The following is a 17,754-nucleotide window of genomic DNA, read 5'->3' on the forward strand; positions in this document are numbered from 1 at the left end:
CTGCTTTCTACTTTGCTATCCTGGTTTTGGGCTACAGCCTTTCTCTCTGGCTCTAACAATAGCTCTGGTTTTCAAGTAGCCCATGTCCTGTGACAAAGAAGCTTGAAGCAGGCCCCTATTTTGATACAAATCCAAACCCACCTCAGAATCTCCCAGCTCTTCCAAAGCAAGAAACGGCCTCTCACATATAATAGTAATCACTCTCCTGTTGCTTGCCAAGAGACTCACATTCCAACCAAGTTGATCATTTTATAAGCATTTATGGATGAGTGCCAAGCAACATGATGATGAGCTTTTAATCTCAGTAATAGTCATACTCAGAATGCACCCACGAATAAAGAAAATCAATGAAAGACTTGATGAGTAAACAGGTAACGCACTGGCCAATTACTCTGCAGCTTCAAGGCCAACTTGGAACCTTCCTTTCATGGGTAATATTAGGATGTGTACACCAAGTGGCTCATTCAAGTTCTTTAAGAAGGCATAGCAAAGACATTTTGGTGAGAAGATAGATCCAGAAGTCTTAAGGCTAATGAAAATAAAAATATTCATGTATTTCATTTTACTGTTTACAAAGAATTTTCATATATGTGTCTCTTAATTTTTGTGGTTTAACTCATTAAGAGTTACAGATAATACAAAATGGCAAAATGAATTTCAAACAAGAAATAAAGAGAGACTGAAAGTCAAAAAAGGTACTGTAATATCTTTTGAGAGGTACATCTCATTAACATGAAAAGCAAATAGTTTATGGGAAAATATGAAAAGTGTTAAATATATTAGGAATGGTGATGTACACACACATATTTAAATATAGAAACAGTACACAAAAGTGTCCAGCTGAGCTGGAGATACATTAGTCAATCACCATTAACTACATTAATCTCTGTCTTCTCCTTTGGAGTATTCTTGCTGATAAAAGTCTTTGATTTACTCAGTGGCATCGTTGGTACTATCATGCACAATCCAGACAATTTTTTTCCCCCAAGGCAAAGCATGTGGCCTACACTAATATACGGTCACCTTCTTCAATGTGGCTAATGACCTCAATTTGGACTTGAAGGATGCTATCTTTTTTCTGTCTTTCTCCTGGTGTCTTCCCCAAAGTAAAAGCTAATGTTTTCAAGACACGATTTCATTTAAACGTTAAAAAACCTTCAGTATACACATGCTCACATAATCGCAGGAAATGTAAATTGTACCCGGTCTCCTCTCAAGTGGGAAGGCCAGATATTCCCACAGAAATGCTCTGTGCCATGCTGTGAATGACTTGGTGCTGTGTTTGCTTATCCACTTAATCTTTCTAAACTACTGGCCGGCACAAAACACAAAGATTTTGAAGAGAAGATTAAACCAATGTTATTCCGAAACCAATTATTTCTGAAAATGTTCATTTGCTATTTTATTCTGCAAATGTGTAAACTACTCTGCAATCAGGAGACAGAAATACATATTTTCATTTTGATTATTATCTCTAACAAAGGGTAAGATTCAGACAGGATGGAAGGCTGGAAAACTGAGGTTCTATGTGGTTAAGGTATTCAGTTAAGGTTTTGCTGCCAGTAAGTGGTTGAGGCAGGTACTGATGAATCCAGATTTTTGAACTTTAATTCTAATGCTCTCTCTTCTAAGCTTGCTGCCTGTCTGCAGGCAAGAATTTTACCATGAGAAAACCAAAATAAACCAGCCACAGACCAAAGCATCTTACCTTATGGCTGAACACAACGTAAGAAATGGCTAAGCAAAGACAGTTGGGAGATACTATCCCAGTGGTCCCCAACCTTTTTGGTACCAGGGACTGGTACCAAATGAGAATCTAATGCCTGATGCTCTGAGGTGGAGCTGAGGCGGTGAGGCTAGCGCTGGGGAGCGCCAGCAAATACAGATGAAGCTTCATTTGCTCCCCCACTGCTCACCTCCTGTTGTGTGGCCTGGTTCCTAACATGCCACTGACTGGTACTGGTCCGCGGCCCAGGAGCTGGGGACTCTTGGTCTAAGCAATCAAATCCCAATGTGAGGAACACACTGAAACTACTCACAATTGAGCATCTGTTGTCATCCAGACTGAAAATCTAGAAGCTTAGACATTCTAGAATTCTTAAAGAATGGGAAAACCTTTGAGTAGATGAAAATGCAAAGAAGTTCTGAGAAGTAAGAGAGCACAACTAAATGTAGAAGCTGAGTAAAACCATGGTTCCTTCATAGATGTGGAGAAGGCATAAAGGAAAACAGCTGTCTATAGGAATGCCATGAACTGGTAAATTGAAAAGACAACATTCACTTTGTGATCATTCATTCATCCAATAAATATTTATTGATTGATTGTCTATTATGAGCTGGGCTCTGCTCTAGCAAAGAGATATAGCAATGAATGTAAGAGAAAAAAATCCTTGCCCTCTTGAAGTTTACATTCTATATGGCACAGGATGGGGAGATAAAGACTATAAAAACACATTAGATTGATAAGCGGGTCCTTCAAAGGCTTCTTAAACACTTTTTCAGTGCAGGCTAATTGATGTATTCTAATAACCCCTTGGGGAGAGGATGACAGTGGCTACAGAAAGTTGCTAACAGAAAGGCGAGGCCCTGCAGTTGGGTGGGGGCGGAAAGAAGAAAGGGAGAATGCTGGTGTGTTGGGGTTAAACCGTGAGATGTGCAGCTCCAGAGAAGGGGCTCCCGAATGTGTATCTTTAGCTCAAGTACATCAGAGTCAGTTGGGGAAATAAAAACACACACATCAGTGGGGCCCGTCCCTGACAATTCTGATTCAGTTAATCTAGGGTGAGGCTGGAAGTGGGTACTTTTACAAAGATTTCCAAGTGATTCCAATGTGCAGAAAGACTTTAGAACCACTGCTCTAAAGGGAATTAAACCCTTTTAGAACTTTTACAAAGGACTAATGTGATGAAGAAATCCATTATCAATAACTTCAGTGAGGTCTTGAGTGACCCCAGAAACAGAAGTCCTGGAACACCACGTTAAATACTAACTCTATCACTAGCCAAGGATTTTACTCACCACTTGCCTCTATTTAGAAGAAAAACAAGTAGGGGACATCTCGAGACATTAGAAAAATTTGCCAACATTGTGGAAAAAAAAATCCTTTGAAAGCAGGGTCATTAATATTTGCTTTTAAGTCACATATCTGCAGACCACTGTCACTCACTGCGTTTGGCAGAGGGGCCACTATCATTCACACACACTGTTCTAGGTACACAAGCAAGTCCTGCTGCCCAAAGCACAAAAGAAGGAAGCTAACATCGAATGCCAACTACGGCCTGCACCAAGTTAAGGGCTTTGCATATCTAGTCACACATAATCTGAGAAAATGTGTAAAGTGCTTGTTAGTATTCTTAATTTACACATGAGGAATCAGGCGTAGAGAAGTAACAGGAATGTCTGCAAGGTGAATATTAAAGAATACAATCCTATTGCCTATTTCTGAGATGAACCTAACACTGTCCTTCTGCCAGAGAACATACACAGAGTTTGGAATTACAACAGCAAGGTCCAAAGCAAGTTCACCAATGACAACTACTATTTTGTCATATACCGGGACTGTGCTCAATACTTTATGTAAACTATCTTGCTTGGTCATCATGACAAGCCTGTGAGGGAGATATTATTATCATAGATTAAATTAAAAGATTTGTCAAAACCATAGAGCAAGCATTTAAACCTGGGCCTATAAACCTAGGTGTTATAATTATTACACCTGGGCTCTTAACTGTTCTATAATTGCCTCTTTGAGCATAACTTCCTCATGATGGTGAGGATTACATTAGGTGACATATATAAGAGTTTTTATATAAAAGCATTAAGTGCCCAGAACAGTGACACTCAACGATGTTTTTAACATTGAAGTTAAGGGAATTTAATTATCTAGGGCCAAATGAACAACTCAGAAACATCAACTCATGAGGCTAAAAACTGTGAAATGATAGTGGGAACCGGCAATACTGAACAGATGTCACTAATCATAGCATTTTTCAGAGTTCAGACCCTGGAGAAGACATACCAAGGAAACATATACCTCATCTACTGCTTGCTCGACAAAGAAATAACATATTTATGTCATATGTTCCAAGGGTAACTTTAGAGTATAAAAGTTTGAAATGGGTTTACCTCCTACACCTGTGTAGTCTTTATTTTCTTTTAAAACATTGTTTTTGAAATTAAGTAATACATGTTGGTTGTAGAAAATTTAGAAAATATAGAAAAGTATGAACAATAAAATAGTTCACCTGGAATTTGGAAAGATTTCTTAAAGCCAAGGACTAGAATTCTAAGCGACTAGTAAATATAAGGTGTTGTAACGTATATTTTCCCTGTACGGTATGTTCTTCCTACGGTAAGAATGTCTTCACAAACTTCCTTAGGCTGAATTCATTTCTTGGAATTGTGCTATGTCTTTATTATTTCTACTTAGCTTATTTGTTTCTGTTTTCTTAACTTACACACTATAAACAGTATGTACAAGAGAAATGGATGATTATATTAATGGCTTTTAACAGTGGGAATTATAGTAACAGCCCAACAGCATGGCTTAATTAAAAGCAATGTCTTTTCATTGAACACGTAAGAATTTACATGCATTCAACTGTTCTTGGTAGTAATGCACTGCTGGCAGGGAATTCCAAATTACTAACCTAACCTAAAAACACTTTTGAATGGCTGGGCTTTTCATCCTTTAGATTCAAGATGGAAGACAGAGAGGCATATTTGCAACTTCATATTTTCTTTTATATATTTAACACATTCTTTTTCTGAAGTCTTCAGATTATTCCTTTTTATTGTCATTTTATGTAGATCATTTCACTAAGCTTTGTTTTCATTTTGTTGTTTACAATATACACAAAATAGGAAAGTTACAGTAAATGCTACTTGATTGTGTGTAGTGTGTAAACTGTTATTATGAGGGCAGATAAAGGTAAAATAATAGTTTAGGGTCCAGTAGCCCACATTTTAGTAAGTCATTACAAAAATCTAAGAAGAAATTCTACTTAATAGTTTGAAATTGAGTTTTAATAGTCATAAAAAACCTTACAATGATATATAATTTGCATGAACATAGGTTATAAATAAATATAGCTAGACATATGACACATTCCTGATATATAATAGGCATTCAATGAATAGTAGTCAGTATCATTATATAAGGTCAACACTCATATACTCTCTTATATAGAGGCAGTGAGGTCTGCTACTGAAACCTCTCACATAAACCCAACTAGTGCCCGTGGGCTCTAGTTTGATGTTACTTTAGCTTCTATCTCTCTACCTTTGGAAGAATAACACATTATTATTTCTTCTGCTAGGCACATGAGGGAATCTGGCTGAGTACTTAAATTATTTGTGTAAATGTCCAGGTGAGAAAAAGTCTGATTAAAAATTTTTTTTCGTCACTATTATGATTTTGGGCATAACTACAAGAAAGCATTGCAATTTGGCTGTTGTGTATAGTGAAACCACGACATCTCGCTTTCTCTGTATGACTAAGTTTCTTCCTATCAAGTTACAAAAACAAATTCCAAGTTTGTGTGATTCCTACCCTAAACCAGAATTTTATCAGCTTAGTGTCAATACCTCTGAACCACATCCAAATTTTAGGCAGTATAAAAGAATGAAAAAACACTGAAATTTGATATTGGAAGGGCTAAATTCAAGTTCTCTTTTCTGTTTCCTTGTTGTGTGACCTTTGGTGGTCAGTTTCTCTCAGTTCTCATTTCCTCATTGTAAAATGGAATAATATTACTACTTACTTCACAGAGTTTTAGTGCAATTTAAATGAGATAATGCACATTAAAAGCACTGTCAACTCTCAAGTACAATGCCAAGGATTATGAACAGGTAATTATAACTTTCAGCATTATATATTTATTACCAGTATAATAGAAATGTTTCTTGTGTAGGTTTTGAATCCCCTGGCAGCTGTCAATCCAGAATTTGGTTGCCCGAGATAAAACAGATCATTGTTACAATTATTTACACAATTTTTCCTTCTCTGCAATGTAAGTGGTTACTGGAAATATGACATAGAAAACTAAACAATGCTCGAACTGCCCATAGGCTAAAGCCTTGGTTTATAATCCACAGAGAATGAAAAGGGACAAATGCAGAAATGTTTGTCCCTTTTCATAGCACAGCAAAGGACTAAGATGCCATCAGTCGTTCTATCACATTAAAGGTTATACCATCATAATGGGGGCTGGAAGCAACTGGGTGCTCATGTCAAGTTACTTAAGGTAAAAATAAAGATAAAAAGTCTTTTTTTTAAAATTGTATATATTTAAGATATACAATATGATGTTTTGATTTGCATATATATAGTAAAATGATTACTACAGTTGGGCTAATTAATGTATCCATCCTCTCATACAGTTACAATTTGTTTTTGTGGTAAGAACACCTGAAATCTCTTTTAACAAATTTACGACATTCGATACAGTATTATTAACTATAGTCACCATGCTGCACATTAGATTTCTAGAACTTATTCATCTAGGATGATGAACCTTTGACCAACGTCTTATTTTCTCCTCCTTCCCACTCCTGGTAACCACTGTTCTACTTTCTGCTTCTACGAGTCCACCTTTTTAGATTCCACATATAAATGAGATCATGCAGTATTTCTCTTTCTGTGTCTGTCTTATTTCACTTAGCATAATGTTCTTTAGGTTTGTCCATATTGTCCAAATGGCAGAATATTCCTTTTTTAAGGCTGAATATTTGACAGTCCATTCATCTGTTGATGGACACGAGTTGTTTCTATATCTTGGCTATTGTGAATTAGGCTGCAATCAATATGAGAGTGCAGATATCTCTTTGCAGTACTGATTTCATTTTCTTTGGGTATATACCCAGAAGAGAGATTGCTGGATCATATGGTAGTTCTATTTTTAATTCGTTAAGGAACCTCCTTACTATTTTCTATAATAGCTGGACAAATTTACATTCCTACTAATAGTATACAAGGGTTATCTTTTCTCCGCATACTTGCCAGTAATTGTTATCTTTTATCTTTTTGATAATAGGCATCCAAATAGTTGTGAGGTGATATCTTACTGTGGTTTGGATTTGCATTTCCCTAATTAGTGATGTTGAGTATCTTTTCATATACCTGTTGGCAATTTGTTTGTCTTCTTTGACAAAGGTCGCTATCCATTCATAATAAAAACTCTCAACAAAATATGTATAGAAAAAAATTTCTTCAATACAATAATGGCCATATATTTAAAGCCCATAGCTAATCATAATCGATGAAGAAAAACAGAAAGCTTTTCTTCTAAGATCTAGTACAAAGAAAAGATAGGACAAAGTATTGGAAGTACAGCAAGAGCAATGAGGCAAGAAAAAGAAATAAAAGGCATCCAAACAAATAAGAAGTACAATTATCTCTGCAAATAACATGATTTAACATGTAGAAAACCCTAAAGATTCCAAAAAAAAACCTGTTAAAACTAATAAATGAATTCAGTAAAGTTACAGGATACAAAACCAACATACAAAAATCAGTTGCATCTCTTTATGCCAACAGGGATCTATATGAAAAGAAAAGCAAGAAAGAAATCCTATTTACGATAGCATCAAAAAGAATAAAATACTTGGGAATAAATTTAACCAAGGAAGTGAAAGATTTGTACGCTGAAAACTAAAACACTGATGTCAAGAATTGAAGATGATATAAATAGAAAGAAATAAATGGAAAGAAACATAAAAGAAATAAATGAAATAGGTAAAATAAATGGAAAGATATCCTGTGTTCATGGATTGAAAGAATTAATATTGTTAAAATGTCTATACTACCCAAAGTGATATACAGATACAACACAATCCTTGTCAAAATTCCAATGGTATTTTTCACAGGAATAGAAAACATAATCTTAAAATTCATATGAAATCACAAAGGACCCTGAATAGTCAAAGCAATTTGAGAAAGAACAAAGTTGGAAGCATCACTCTTCCTGATTTCAAATTACATTACAAAACTCTAGTAATCAAAACAGTATGGCACTGGCACAAAAACAGGCACAGAGGTCAATGGAATAGAATAAATAGCTCAGAAATAAACCCAAGCATAACTGGTCAACTAATTTTTGACAAGGGAGCCAAGAATAAACAATGGGGAAAGTGTAGTTTCTCCAATAAATGGTGTTGGGAAAACTGGATATCCACATGCAAAAGAATAAACTGATCTTTATCTTACATTATACACAAAAATAAACTCAAAATGGATTTAAAGACTTAAATGTAAAACCTGAAACTGTAAAACTTCTAGAGGAAAACATAGGGAAAAAGCTTGACATTGGTCTTTAAAATATATATTTTTTTGAATTTGACACCAAAAGCAACAAAACAAACAAAACAAACAAAAACAAAAAAACCAGACTAAAAACCTTCTGCATAGCAAAGGAAATAATTAATAAAATGAAAAGGTAAACTATGGATGGTAGAAAATATTTGCATATTATATATTTGATAAGGGGTTAATAAACAAAATATATAAGGAACTCTTACAACTCAGTAGCAAAAAATAAACAGCCTGATTAAAAAATGAGAAAAGGATCTGAACAGAGATTTTTTTCTAATGAAGACAGAAAAATACTGTCTTAAAGACAGAAGTTTAAGTTATAGATTGGAGGGTATTTAGATTCTTCCAGACTGGACTTGGTAGAGTGTGGTCCCAGGGTTCCAATACTTCTGAGTCTGGTCCCTCAATCTCAACTGCAATGGGCAAAGAGTCTCCACAAGCCACCTTCAAGTCAGCCGTGTGCAAACAGCTGCCTGTGAGCATTACTGTGCACGGGCAATTGCACTATAGACAGCTCAGCAAGGTACAAATTTACAGCAAAATTTTCAAAACACATTAAGCATATGGTTTGACAGCAAAGGACCAAGGTCACAAAAAAAGGAACAAATAAAGCTATTTTTCATATGAAGCCCCCAAATAAGCAATCAAATTTCTTCAAAGCACATACTCAAATATTTTCCAACTTCCCTCAGTAAAAAACAAGCTCCACAAAATCATCCCCCCAACATACCTCAAAAACAAACAAAACAAAACAAAAAACTTTAGCTCTGTATTATGGTAAAAAAAAAACAACCAAAAAACTGATCTTTCCGAAAAAAAGAAAAAAGAGAGCGAGGTGAAGAGTACTTCCTAGAAATAGGCTAACTCTATCTCCAGTTCCAAAAATTCACTAATCAGGTGACTTAGTGAGATCTGCCTTTCCCTCTTCACATTTCACGTACGCTCACAAAAGAAGCCAGGAATACCAGCCTTAACTCCTATGAGTCAGGGAAGAACAGAGAGAAGAGGCCTTAGTAACCTTTTCTTCAGGGACTGAGAATGTAATCCTGTGGTTGCAGGCCTGGTATTTGCCCCTGTTTATCAGTTTGGAACAATCATCACTGAGTTGTCACATGACTGAGATAGAGAAACTCCAAGTATTTGAAAAAGTGACAAGATTTCTGTTTCACTGAACAATCCCAGAAGGTACTGTCTTCATTTTAAATATAAAATGTATCAGATCTACATACCTGAAAAGAAAAAGACACCAACATATAAAAGATATACAGCTGCAACAGATTTTTTCTAGTCAAATTTGAAATAAAAGATTGGAAGATCCAAAGCTACATTAATGCAAATATCTGCTTGTTGCAAGTATACTTTTTGATTAAATTGGCATACATCAAGTACAATTAGAAAGGTTATTTATAACGAAGAAATACATAATTCTGCATCTTAATGGGGATGACAATTACAGCTGATGGTTGCTAATTAACATTACTTCTCTTGCTCTGGGGGCCAGATATTTCCTGTATGATCTTTCTTACTGGCAATGGACACATCTAATTCTGGAAGGCACAAAAGGGTTAATCATTGGTAACATTTGTGGCTCATAACAAATTCATTGGTAAGTTGCCCAGGTCTGGCTTCACACTGGAGAAGAGGCTCAAGTAGAATCAGTAAACTATGACTCAGTATCATGACAGGAAAAATACTGGACTTTCTGAGTGAAGGTGTGTGCACCTACCAGCGGGGCGGTCAGAATGACAGGGAGAAAAGGCCCCTGTAGTTCTCTTTCCAGGTGGAGTGGTTTGTGCCATGTTGCCTGTTCCAGCCATGCGGAAATGCAAGGTACTGTTTAGTTCAGTGGCAACACCCTCTTGTGCCAAGATGAGCAGTGTGCTAACTCTCTTGGACAGCTCAGGGGTGTGCGATCAATGCTGGAGGCCAGAAGTGAAATGGAAAGAAAGCAGCATTACAGCTCTCAGCACTGAAAACTACAAAGCCCTCTTTGCTTGTGCTATAAATTACATATTTATTTTGTTAGCATGAGATAGATGAATATTTCTACATACAAAGGTGCCCAGCTAAAATCAGGAGAAGTGATATTAATGTGTTACGGTCAGTATTATTGAACTTCAAAAGCGATAAACTTTATGAGTCAATAAATATTACATTTGCAACATCGTTAACATTCCTTTACTGTCTCTAGCACTTGTTACACATGGTAGCTGCAAGTCTACAATACATTATTCATATTTGGGGTGTCACCAAGTGATAGATTGCTGTAGGAGAGGCTGTCCCTTAAATAAATCAACAAATAAAAATGCAAATGTTAACATTTTCAGCCACAACTTTTTCCATTTTGAATGGGGAATGAAAATTTCACATATTGACAGGCAGCAGAGAGAACAATTAACAGCCTACACCATGAATGAGAAAGATTACTTTGCCATGCCTTGTTTTATTACCTGCACATGGAATAATATGGTAGCCCTGTAGGTGTTAACACTTTTTAGAAAACAAAGGAAAACCTGTCCAGGACTAGCATCTGTCACAGCCCCATCCTCTTTTGCAAGTCTTGAAAATTCTTAAAATTTAGGGTGGACAGGGAAAAGGGTTTTTACTCTTGTTCTCCTAAGTACTACTTTCAAAGATTTGTCAGGATGAAGAACAGGCTTTTCTCTTGCAGTAAGAGTTTGTGTGTAACTAAAAAGCAGTCTATAAGAAATGTTTTTTCTACACTTTGAAATAAAAATAATTCAAATAATCCTGATTCGGAAATCTGGAAAGCAAACACTGTGCCTTCCTGGTACCTGATTTTCATAGTACTGAATCTTTTTTTTCAACTCTGCACATTGTATAATAGACCTATAATATGCCATCGTGCATGCCTAAGGATAAAATCTGGTGTGCTACACGTGGTTTTATTTAGCCAAATGCTCATTACTTAAGAAGCTTCTGAGAATCTATATTTAGCTGATTTGTAGTATTGAGAACTAACAGATCAAGAATCCTTTTTTTAAGGTCCATAAATATGAGTCTTCACAGCAATTTTAACTGGCCTTGTAAAACTCTACTGTTGATACGGTCCATTCAGAAAATGTGTGCTGAGGATGTTCTACAAAACCCTCACTGGGAAAGCATTTTCTTTTTCTTTTTCATGCTTTTCTCTAAGCTGAAATGTAATCATCAAATACACATTGAAGTGGAGTTAAGAGATCTCATTTTAATCCTCAACAATAGAGAAATTCACTAACACTGAAAATCCTGGCTCTCTCTCCTCCCTACCTGTAACTCCTCCAGCAGAATCTCTCAAGGTGAGCGAGGACAGATCCTCTATGAGCATAAGCATCCAGCCACAACATTAAGTAGTCCAAGGAGGGAACCCCGTCGATATTTCATAACCACAATTCACGGTGGGTCTTTGGCAGAATGATAACAACAGCAGCATTAAAAATAAAAGAAAGGAGTAATGAACAAAGAACGTGGTAAACTAGTAAAATTTTTTTTTGATTATGGGTGGCCTCCAAAATAAGGAAGTTGTCATTGTCAATTATTATAGTATTTAAGATTATGGGCTTTAGAGTTTGAAATGCTGGCTGACCTTAGCTATGTGACCTTAGGCAAGTCAATCAGTTTCTCTGAGCCTTAGTTTCCTAATTTTTTAAAATGAGGATGACAATAGTACTACTTCATAAGGCTATGATGAAGATTAAATCAGATAATGCATACAAAGGGCTGGCAACATACTAGATGCTTAATAGATGACAGCCATTATTATTATCCTCTGTGTTAGGGTCATTTCCCAAAAGTTCTTTAAAATTAAAATTATCTTAAAACCTATATTCATTCATCTGATAAGATACTAGGTATTTAAGTGTTCAAAATCATATTCCCAGGGAAACATAAACCAAACCCTTTTGGTGTTGATATTTATATATTTAGCCCTTAAACATGTAAAGGTTGAACATATTAGATATGAGAAATTTTATTCAATATGAGAAATTTTAATAACATGTTTCTTTTCCTGATTCCAGAAAAGGCTGATCAAATTATTCTCTTCATTCAAATTTCTCTGTAATAAGTAAATGTTGACAGTCCTTTAACAAAGCCCACTGTAATTGTCAATATCAATTAATTCAGTTAGTTAAACTTATAGTCCAAGTGCACAATTTGGGAAGAGCCTGCTACTAAGCAGACTTTTTGATGAAAGATAGGATTAGCTTTGTGTTTCTATGGATATCCTTGCCAATTACCATTATCAACTAAAGAAGGGCATGTATAAAGAAGAGGGCTCCAAAAGTTCAACCTGGCCAAATCCAGATGCATCCAAATAAGGGTATCTCTCCTGAGCAAAAGCCATTAAGAAGTGTCAAGATTTTTCCACTCTTTATTAAACAAACCTCACAAAAGTGCTTCTATAGAAATAAAAGGCATCTAAATTGGAAAGGAAGAAGTAAAACTGTCACTATTTACAGATGACATGATACTATACATAGGAAGCCCAAAAGACTCAACCAAAAAATTATTAAAACTAATAAATGAATTCAGTAAAGTTGCAGGATACAAAATTAATATACAGAAATCAGTTGTACTGATAATGTGCTATCAGAAAGAGAAATAAAAGAAACAGCTGCATAAAAAAATACCTTGGAATAAATTTAACCAAGGTAAAAACTATAATACGTTGATAACAGAAATTGAAGACAACACAAATAAATGGAAAGATAGATCATGCTCATGGACTTGAAGAATTAATATTGTTAAAATATTCATACTACCTGAAGCAATCTGCAATCCCTATCAAAACGCCAGTGGCATTTTTAATGGACCTAGACAAAAGAATCCTAAAATTTGTATAAAATCACAAAAGACCCCAACAACCAAAATAATTTTGAAAAAGAAGAACAAAGTTGGAGGTATCATGCTCCCTGATTTCAAACCATACTGGCAAAGCTATAGTAATCAAAACGATATGGTGCTGGCACAAAAACAGACACATAGATCAGTGGAACAGAGAGCCCAGAAATAAACCCACACACATATGGTCAATTAATCTATGACAAAAGAAGCAAAATATACAGTGGAGAAAAGATAGTCTCTTTAATAAATGGTATTGGGAAAACGGGACAGCTACATGGGAAAGAATAAAACTGGACCATTATCTTACACTATATATAAAAAGAAATTCAAAAAGATTAAAGATTTGAATGTAAGTCCTGAAACCAAAAAACTCCTAAAAGAAAACACATGCTGTAAACTCTTTGATACTGGTCTTAGCAATATTTTTCTGAACCAGTCTCTTCAAGCAAGGGAAACAAAAGCAAAAATAAACAAATAGGACTACATCAAGCAAAAAGCTTTTGCAGGGTAAAGGAAAACATCAATAAAACGAAAAGGCAACCCACTGAAGGGGAGAAGATATTTGCAAATCATATATTCAATAAAGGGTCAATATCTAAAATAAGTAAAGAACTTACACAATTTAATATAAAAAAATCCAAAGAATCCGATTAAAAAACGGGCAGAGACATTTTTCAAAAAGACACAGATGGCTGACAGAAACATGAAAATGCTCAATATCAATAATCATCAGAGAAATGCAAATCAAAATCCACAATGAGATATTACTTAATTTCTGTCAGAATGGCTATTATCAAAAAGACAAAAAGAAAAAAGTGCTAGCAAGGATATGGAGAAAGAGAACTCTTTGCACACTGTTGGTGGGAATGTAAACTGGTGCAGTCATTATGGAAAACAGTATGGAGGCTCTTCACAAAATTGAAAATAGAACAACCATACATTCCAGCAATTCTAGTTGGAGGTATTTACTGAAGAAAACAAAAACACTGACTCAAAGAGATATATGTACCCCTACGTTCATTGCAGCACTATTTACAATAGCCAAGTATCCATAGATGGATGAAAGAATAAAGATGTGGTTTCTATGTATAACAGAAAATTACTCAACTATAAAAAAATAAAATGCTGCCATTTACAACAACATGGATGGACTTAGAGGGTATTATGCTAAGTGAAATAAATCAGACAGAGACAGACAAATACCATATGATTTCCCTTATATGTAGAATCTAAAAATCAAAACATATGAACAAACAAAACAAAACAGAAACAGACTCATAGATACAAGAAACAAATTGGTGGTTACCAAAGAGGGGAGGAGTTGGAGGGTGGGTTAAATAGGTGAGGGGGATTAAGAGGTACAAACTTTTAGTTAAAATAGAAATAAATCATGAGGATGTAATGCACAGCATATGGAATATAGTCGATAATATCGTAATAACTTTGTATGGTGACAGATGGTAACTAGATTTATTATGGGGATCATTTCATAATGTATACAAGTATCGAAGCACTATAATGTATACTTAAAATTAATAGGACATTGTATGTCAATTATATGTCAATAAAAAATAAAAAATAAACTAAAAAAATGCTCTTATCTGGAGAATGTTAAATTGAAGAATCCCTAAAACTTACCGGGAGGTGTTGTGTTGGAATGATGATGTGGTTGTGCTTACAAGCTCCTTTTGGCTTCCTGTTGTCATAGGAGATGTGGACGCATCTTTTCTAACTTCTGTCATTGCTCCTGTGTGAACAATAAAGAAAATAATTTTGGCATTCTATAAAGGAAATGAAAATTTTCATTTTGAGTAATAGAGATTACAGGAATCCTTAAGCTTTAAAAGTAAGCAATTCACCACCTCCCAACATGAAACAATGACAGATGGAAAACTCGGTAGGTTATTTTGATTTTGTAAATATCAGAGATCCACAACACATTGTTTAAAAAAGTATATTTGTGCAATAACAGACTAACTAGAGATTTTGTTTTTAAACCTGATGGCCTGTCATATTCCTTATTCCTGCTGATTTGGGTCTATTGTGACAATGCCCATGACAGTAGATTGCTTTATTTTATTCTCTTTATCATAGGAAAAGATCATTCTTCTCTTTGACAAAATAGAAAATTTTAGCACTTTCTACCTCCAAATCCCTCATATTAAAGTGATTCTACCGCCGAAACTTTCAAGGTAGATGTGAATCTGGAATGTTTCTTTCAAAGAACTCTACACTGTGCTAAAACAATTTTTTTTTTTTTTTTAACTAGAAGAGATGCTCTACTAACCATTCTAGGGCTGATTTGGTTTCTGTTCCTTTCTAACAATGTTTAATTGACATTAATTTTCTAGAGTGCTAAATAATAAAATGGAATGGACAGAAATTTTTTTGTTCTTGTTTGTTTTCTAATTATTAGTATTTCTAATAATAACATTCTCCTTTTTCTTCTTAATATTATTTTCCCAACAATACAAAACATCTCTGTCTTTTTCTTGGAAGACTATAAGAATCTCATTCACAGTTTTCTTTAGGTTTCTGGGAGACTATTGTCCTGGCTGCTTAAAGAAGAGATTTGGGGATATTCAGCCTTTCTTTGAGGAAAGGGTGAATATTCAAATAACACAAAGACAGCTTTGCCATGCTGGGAATAACAAGCCCGAAAGTGCCAAGAATACAGTATGCTAACTTTGGGATGGCACAGTTTAGGTGTGACAAGAGAATATCAGGCCTAGAGAAAGCAAGAGTCATACAACTATAGCACAGTTCTATTAGCATAAAAACAATCACCTATAAAACTATTAGCATAGTTTTATTAGCATAAAAACAATTACCATGATCTTTGGTATTTGAAAGCTATCTTTAATATTAACTGCTTTCTATTATGTATATATGTAAAAGACTAGCCATCTAATGCACAATTCAGTCTTCTTCGCATACACAAATCTGTGGGATCCTCAACCCAAACCAGTACATTATCATCCTAGGCATAAACTCTATTAGTCCATACCTGCATTCAGTCAGTAAATATTCACTGAGTACCTAATGAAGAGCAAGGGCTGGTGCTAGGATTAAGCTCAAGCTTAGTTTAGGGGGAGGGGATGGAAGGTGTGAGAGTAAGAAAATGAGGTACGCTGAACAATCCTGTAAAGAATCACAAATAACCCAGGGCAGTATAACATAGTAATAACAGATACAGTATGCTTAGTATGTGCCTGGTACTGTTCTAAGCCTTTTCCATATACCATATATTCTTTTTTTTTTTTTTTTAAAAAAAAAGTTTCATTGAGGTATTATTTAAATACTATCAAATTTAACCATCTTAAGTGTACAGTTTGATAAATAGTAATAAATCTGTTCAGCTATGAAAGCATGGACACAACTCAGTTAAAAAAAATTTTTTGTCTTGGTATTAACTTATTTTTACAATCTAGTTTTAGAGTATTTCCTCACTCCAAAAAGTTTCCTCGTGCCCATTTGTAGTCAACATCTTCTCTCTGACTGATCTGTTTCTATCCCACTCCAGCTCTATCTCTATAGTCTGGCCATTTCTAGTAATTTATCCCCATAAAAACTCTTTGTGATAGATACTACTTTTTGTAACTAATTTACAGATAAGGAAAATAAGCCATAGGGGACTTACATGACCTGCCAAGGTCACAACGCTAGTATGTGATGGAATGAACATTCATGTCCAGATAATCTAATCCCAGAGTTTTCACCATTATGCTAGTACACTTCTGTAATGTATAGTATGAGAAGTCTGAGGAATTAAGAAATGGGAGAGATCACATCTGGCTATAGGATTAAGGAAGATATGATACAGGTGGTAGAATTTTGATAGGCATGAATAAGGAGCATGAAACTAGTGAAAGCGTTAAATTAAAAACCTCAAGGCTAAATATTTAGTGTATTCAGGAAATATTTATTGAACTCACTACGTCTTTGTACCTTGCTAATCACTTTAAATTATTTTAATGTGTTATCTCATTAATCCTTACAATAGTCCTTTATTGTCCTCATTTTATAGATAAGAAAGTGCAAACTGAAAAGGTCAAGCAGTATGTCCATCACTGCAGGGCTAGTAAGAGCACGGCTGGGTTATGAACGTAGCTGAGGTCTGTTTGAATGTGTGCTGCAAACTCTTAAACGTTGTGCTAGTTGGCCTCAAAAATAAAACAAAGCAGCAGTGATGACAATACAAAAATCAAATTGGTCTTTGGAGACAGAATTCAGAACAGAGAAAAACAAAGAGAATGGAGGCAGGTAAAACAGTTCATTACTACCATTATTGTCTAGGCAGACTCCTGGGGGATGGAAGTGGAAATTAAAATGAGCAAACAGTAACAGAAACAAGGAGAGGGATTTGTGGGAGAGATGAGAGGGGAGAAATGCCTGGTAGTGACAGAATAAATATCTTTTGAGTCATTATCACATCAGGCCTGAACATTAGTCTTATTTTTTCTATTTTGATACTTCTGTCAAAAGTTGAGACAGTTGACATTTGATGGGAACAATTTAAAGAAATTTTAACAGAGGGTCCAAGGACTTCTAATGGGACCCATGAATGTACTTCAGGAATGTATGGAATCTCTATGCCT

The 17,754-nt window shown here is 35.1% G+C and overlaps 1 protein-coding gene across 1 annotated transcript in view; it reads right to left on the minus strand.

Moving 5' to 3' along the window:
- KIAA1328 (KIAA1328 ortholog) overlaps window positions 1-17,754 on the minus strand; it is a 238,183-nt gene that overhangs the window by 13,409 nt on the left and 207,020 nt on the right. The window contains exon 10 of the mRNA XM_023531545.1: window positions 14,795-14,903. Within this exon, the coding sequence (XP_023387313.1) occupies window positions 14,795-14,903 (109 nt within the window). The remainder of the gene's footprint in view (window positions 1-14,794; window positions 14,904-17,754) is intronic.

Source organism: Pteropus vampyrus, unplaced genomic scaffold (genome assembly GCF_000151845.1).
Source record: "Pteropus vampyrus isolate Shadow unplaced genomic scaffold, Pvam_2.0 Scaffold3, whole genome shotgun sequence".
NCBI classification, from domain to species: domain Eukaryota; kingdom Metazoa; phylum Chordata; class Mammalia; order Chiroptera; family Pteropodidae; genus Pteropus; species Pteropus vampyrus.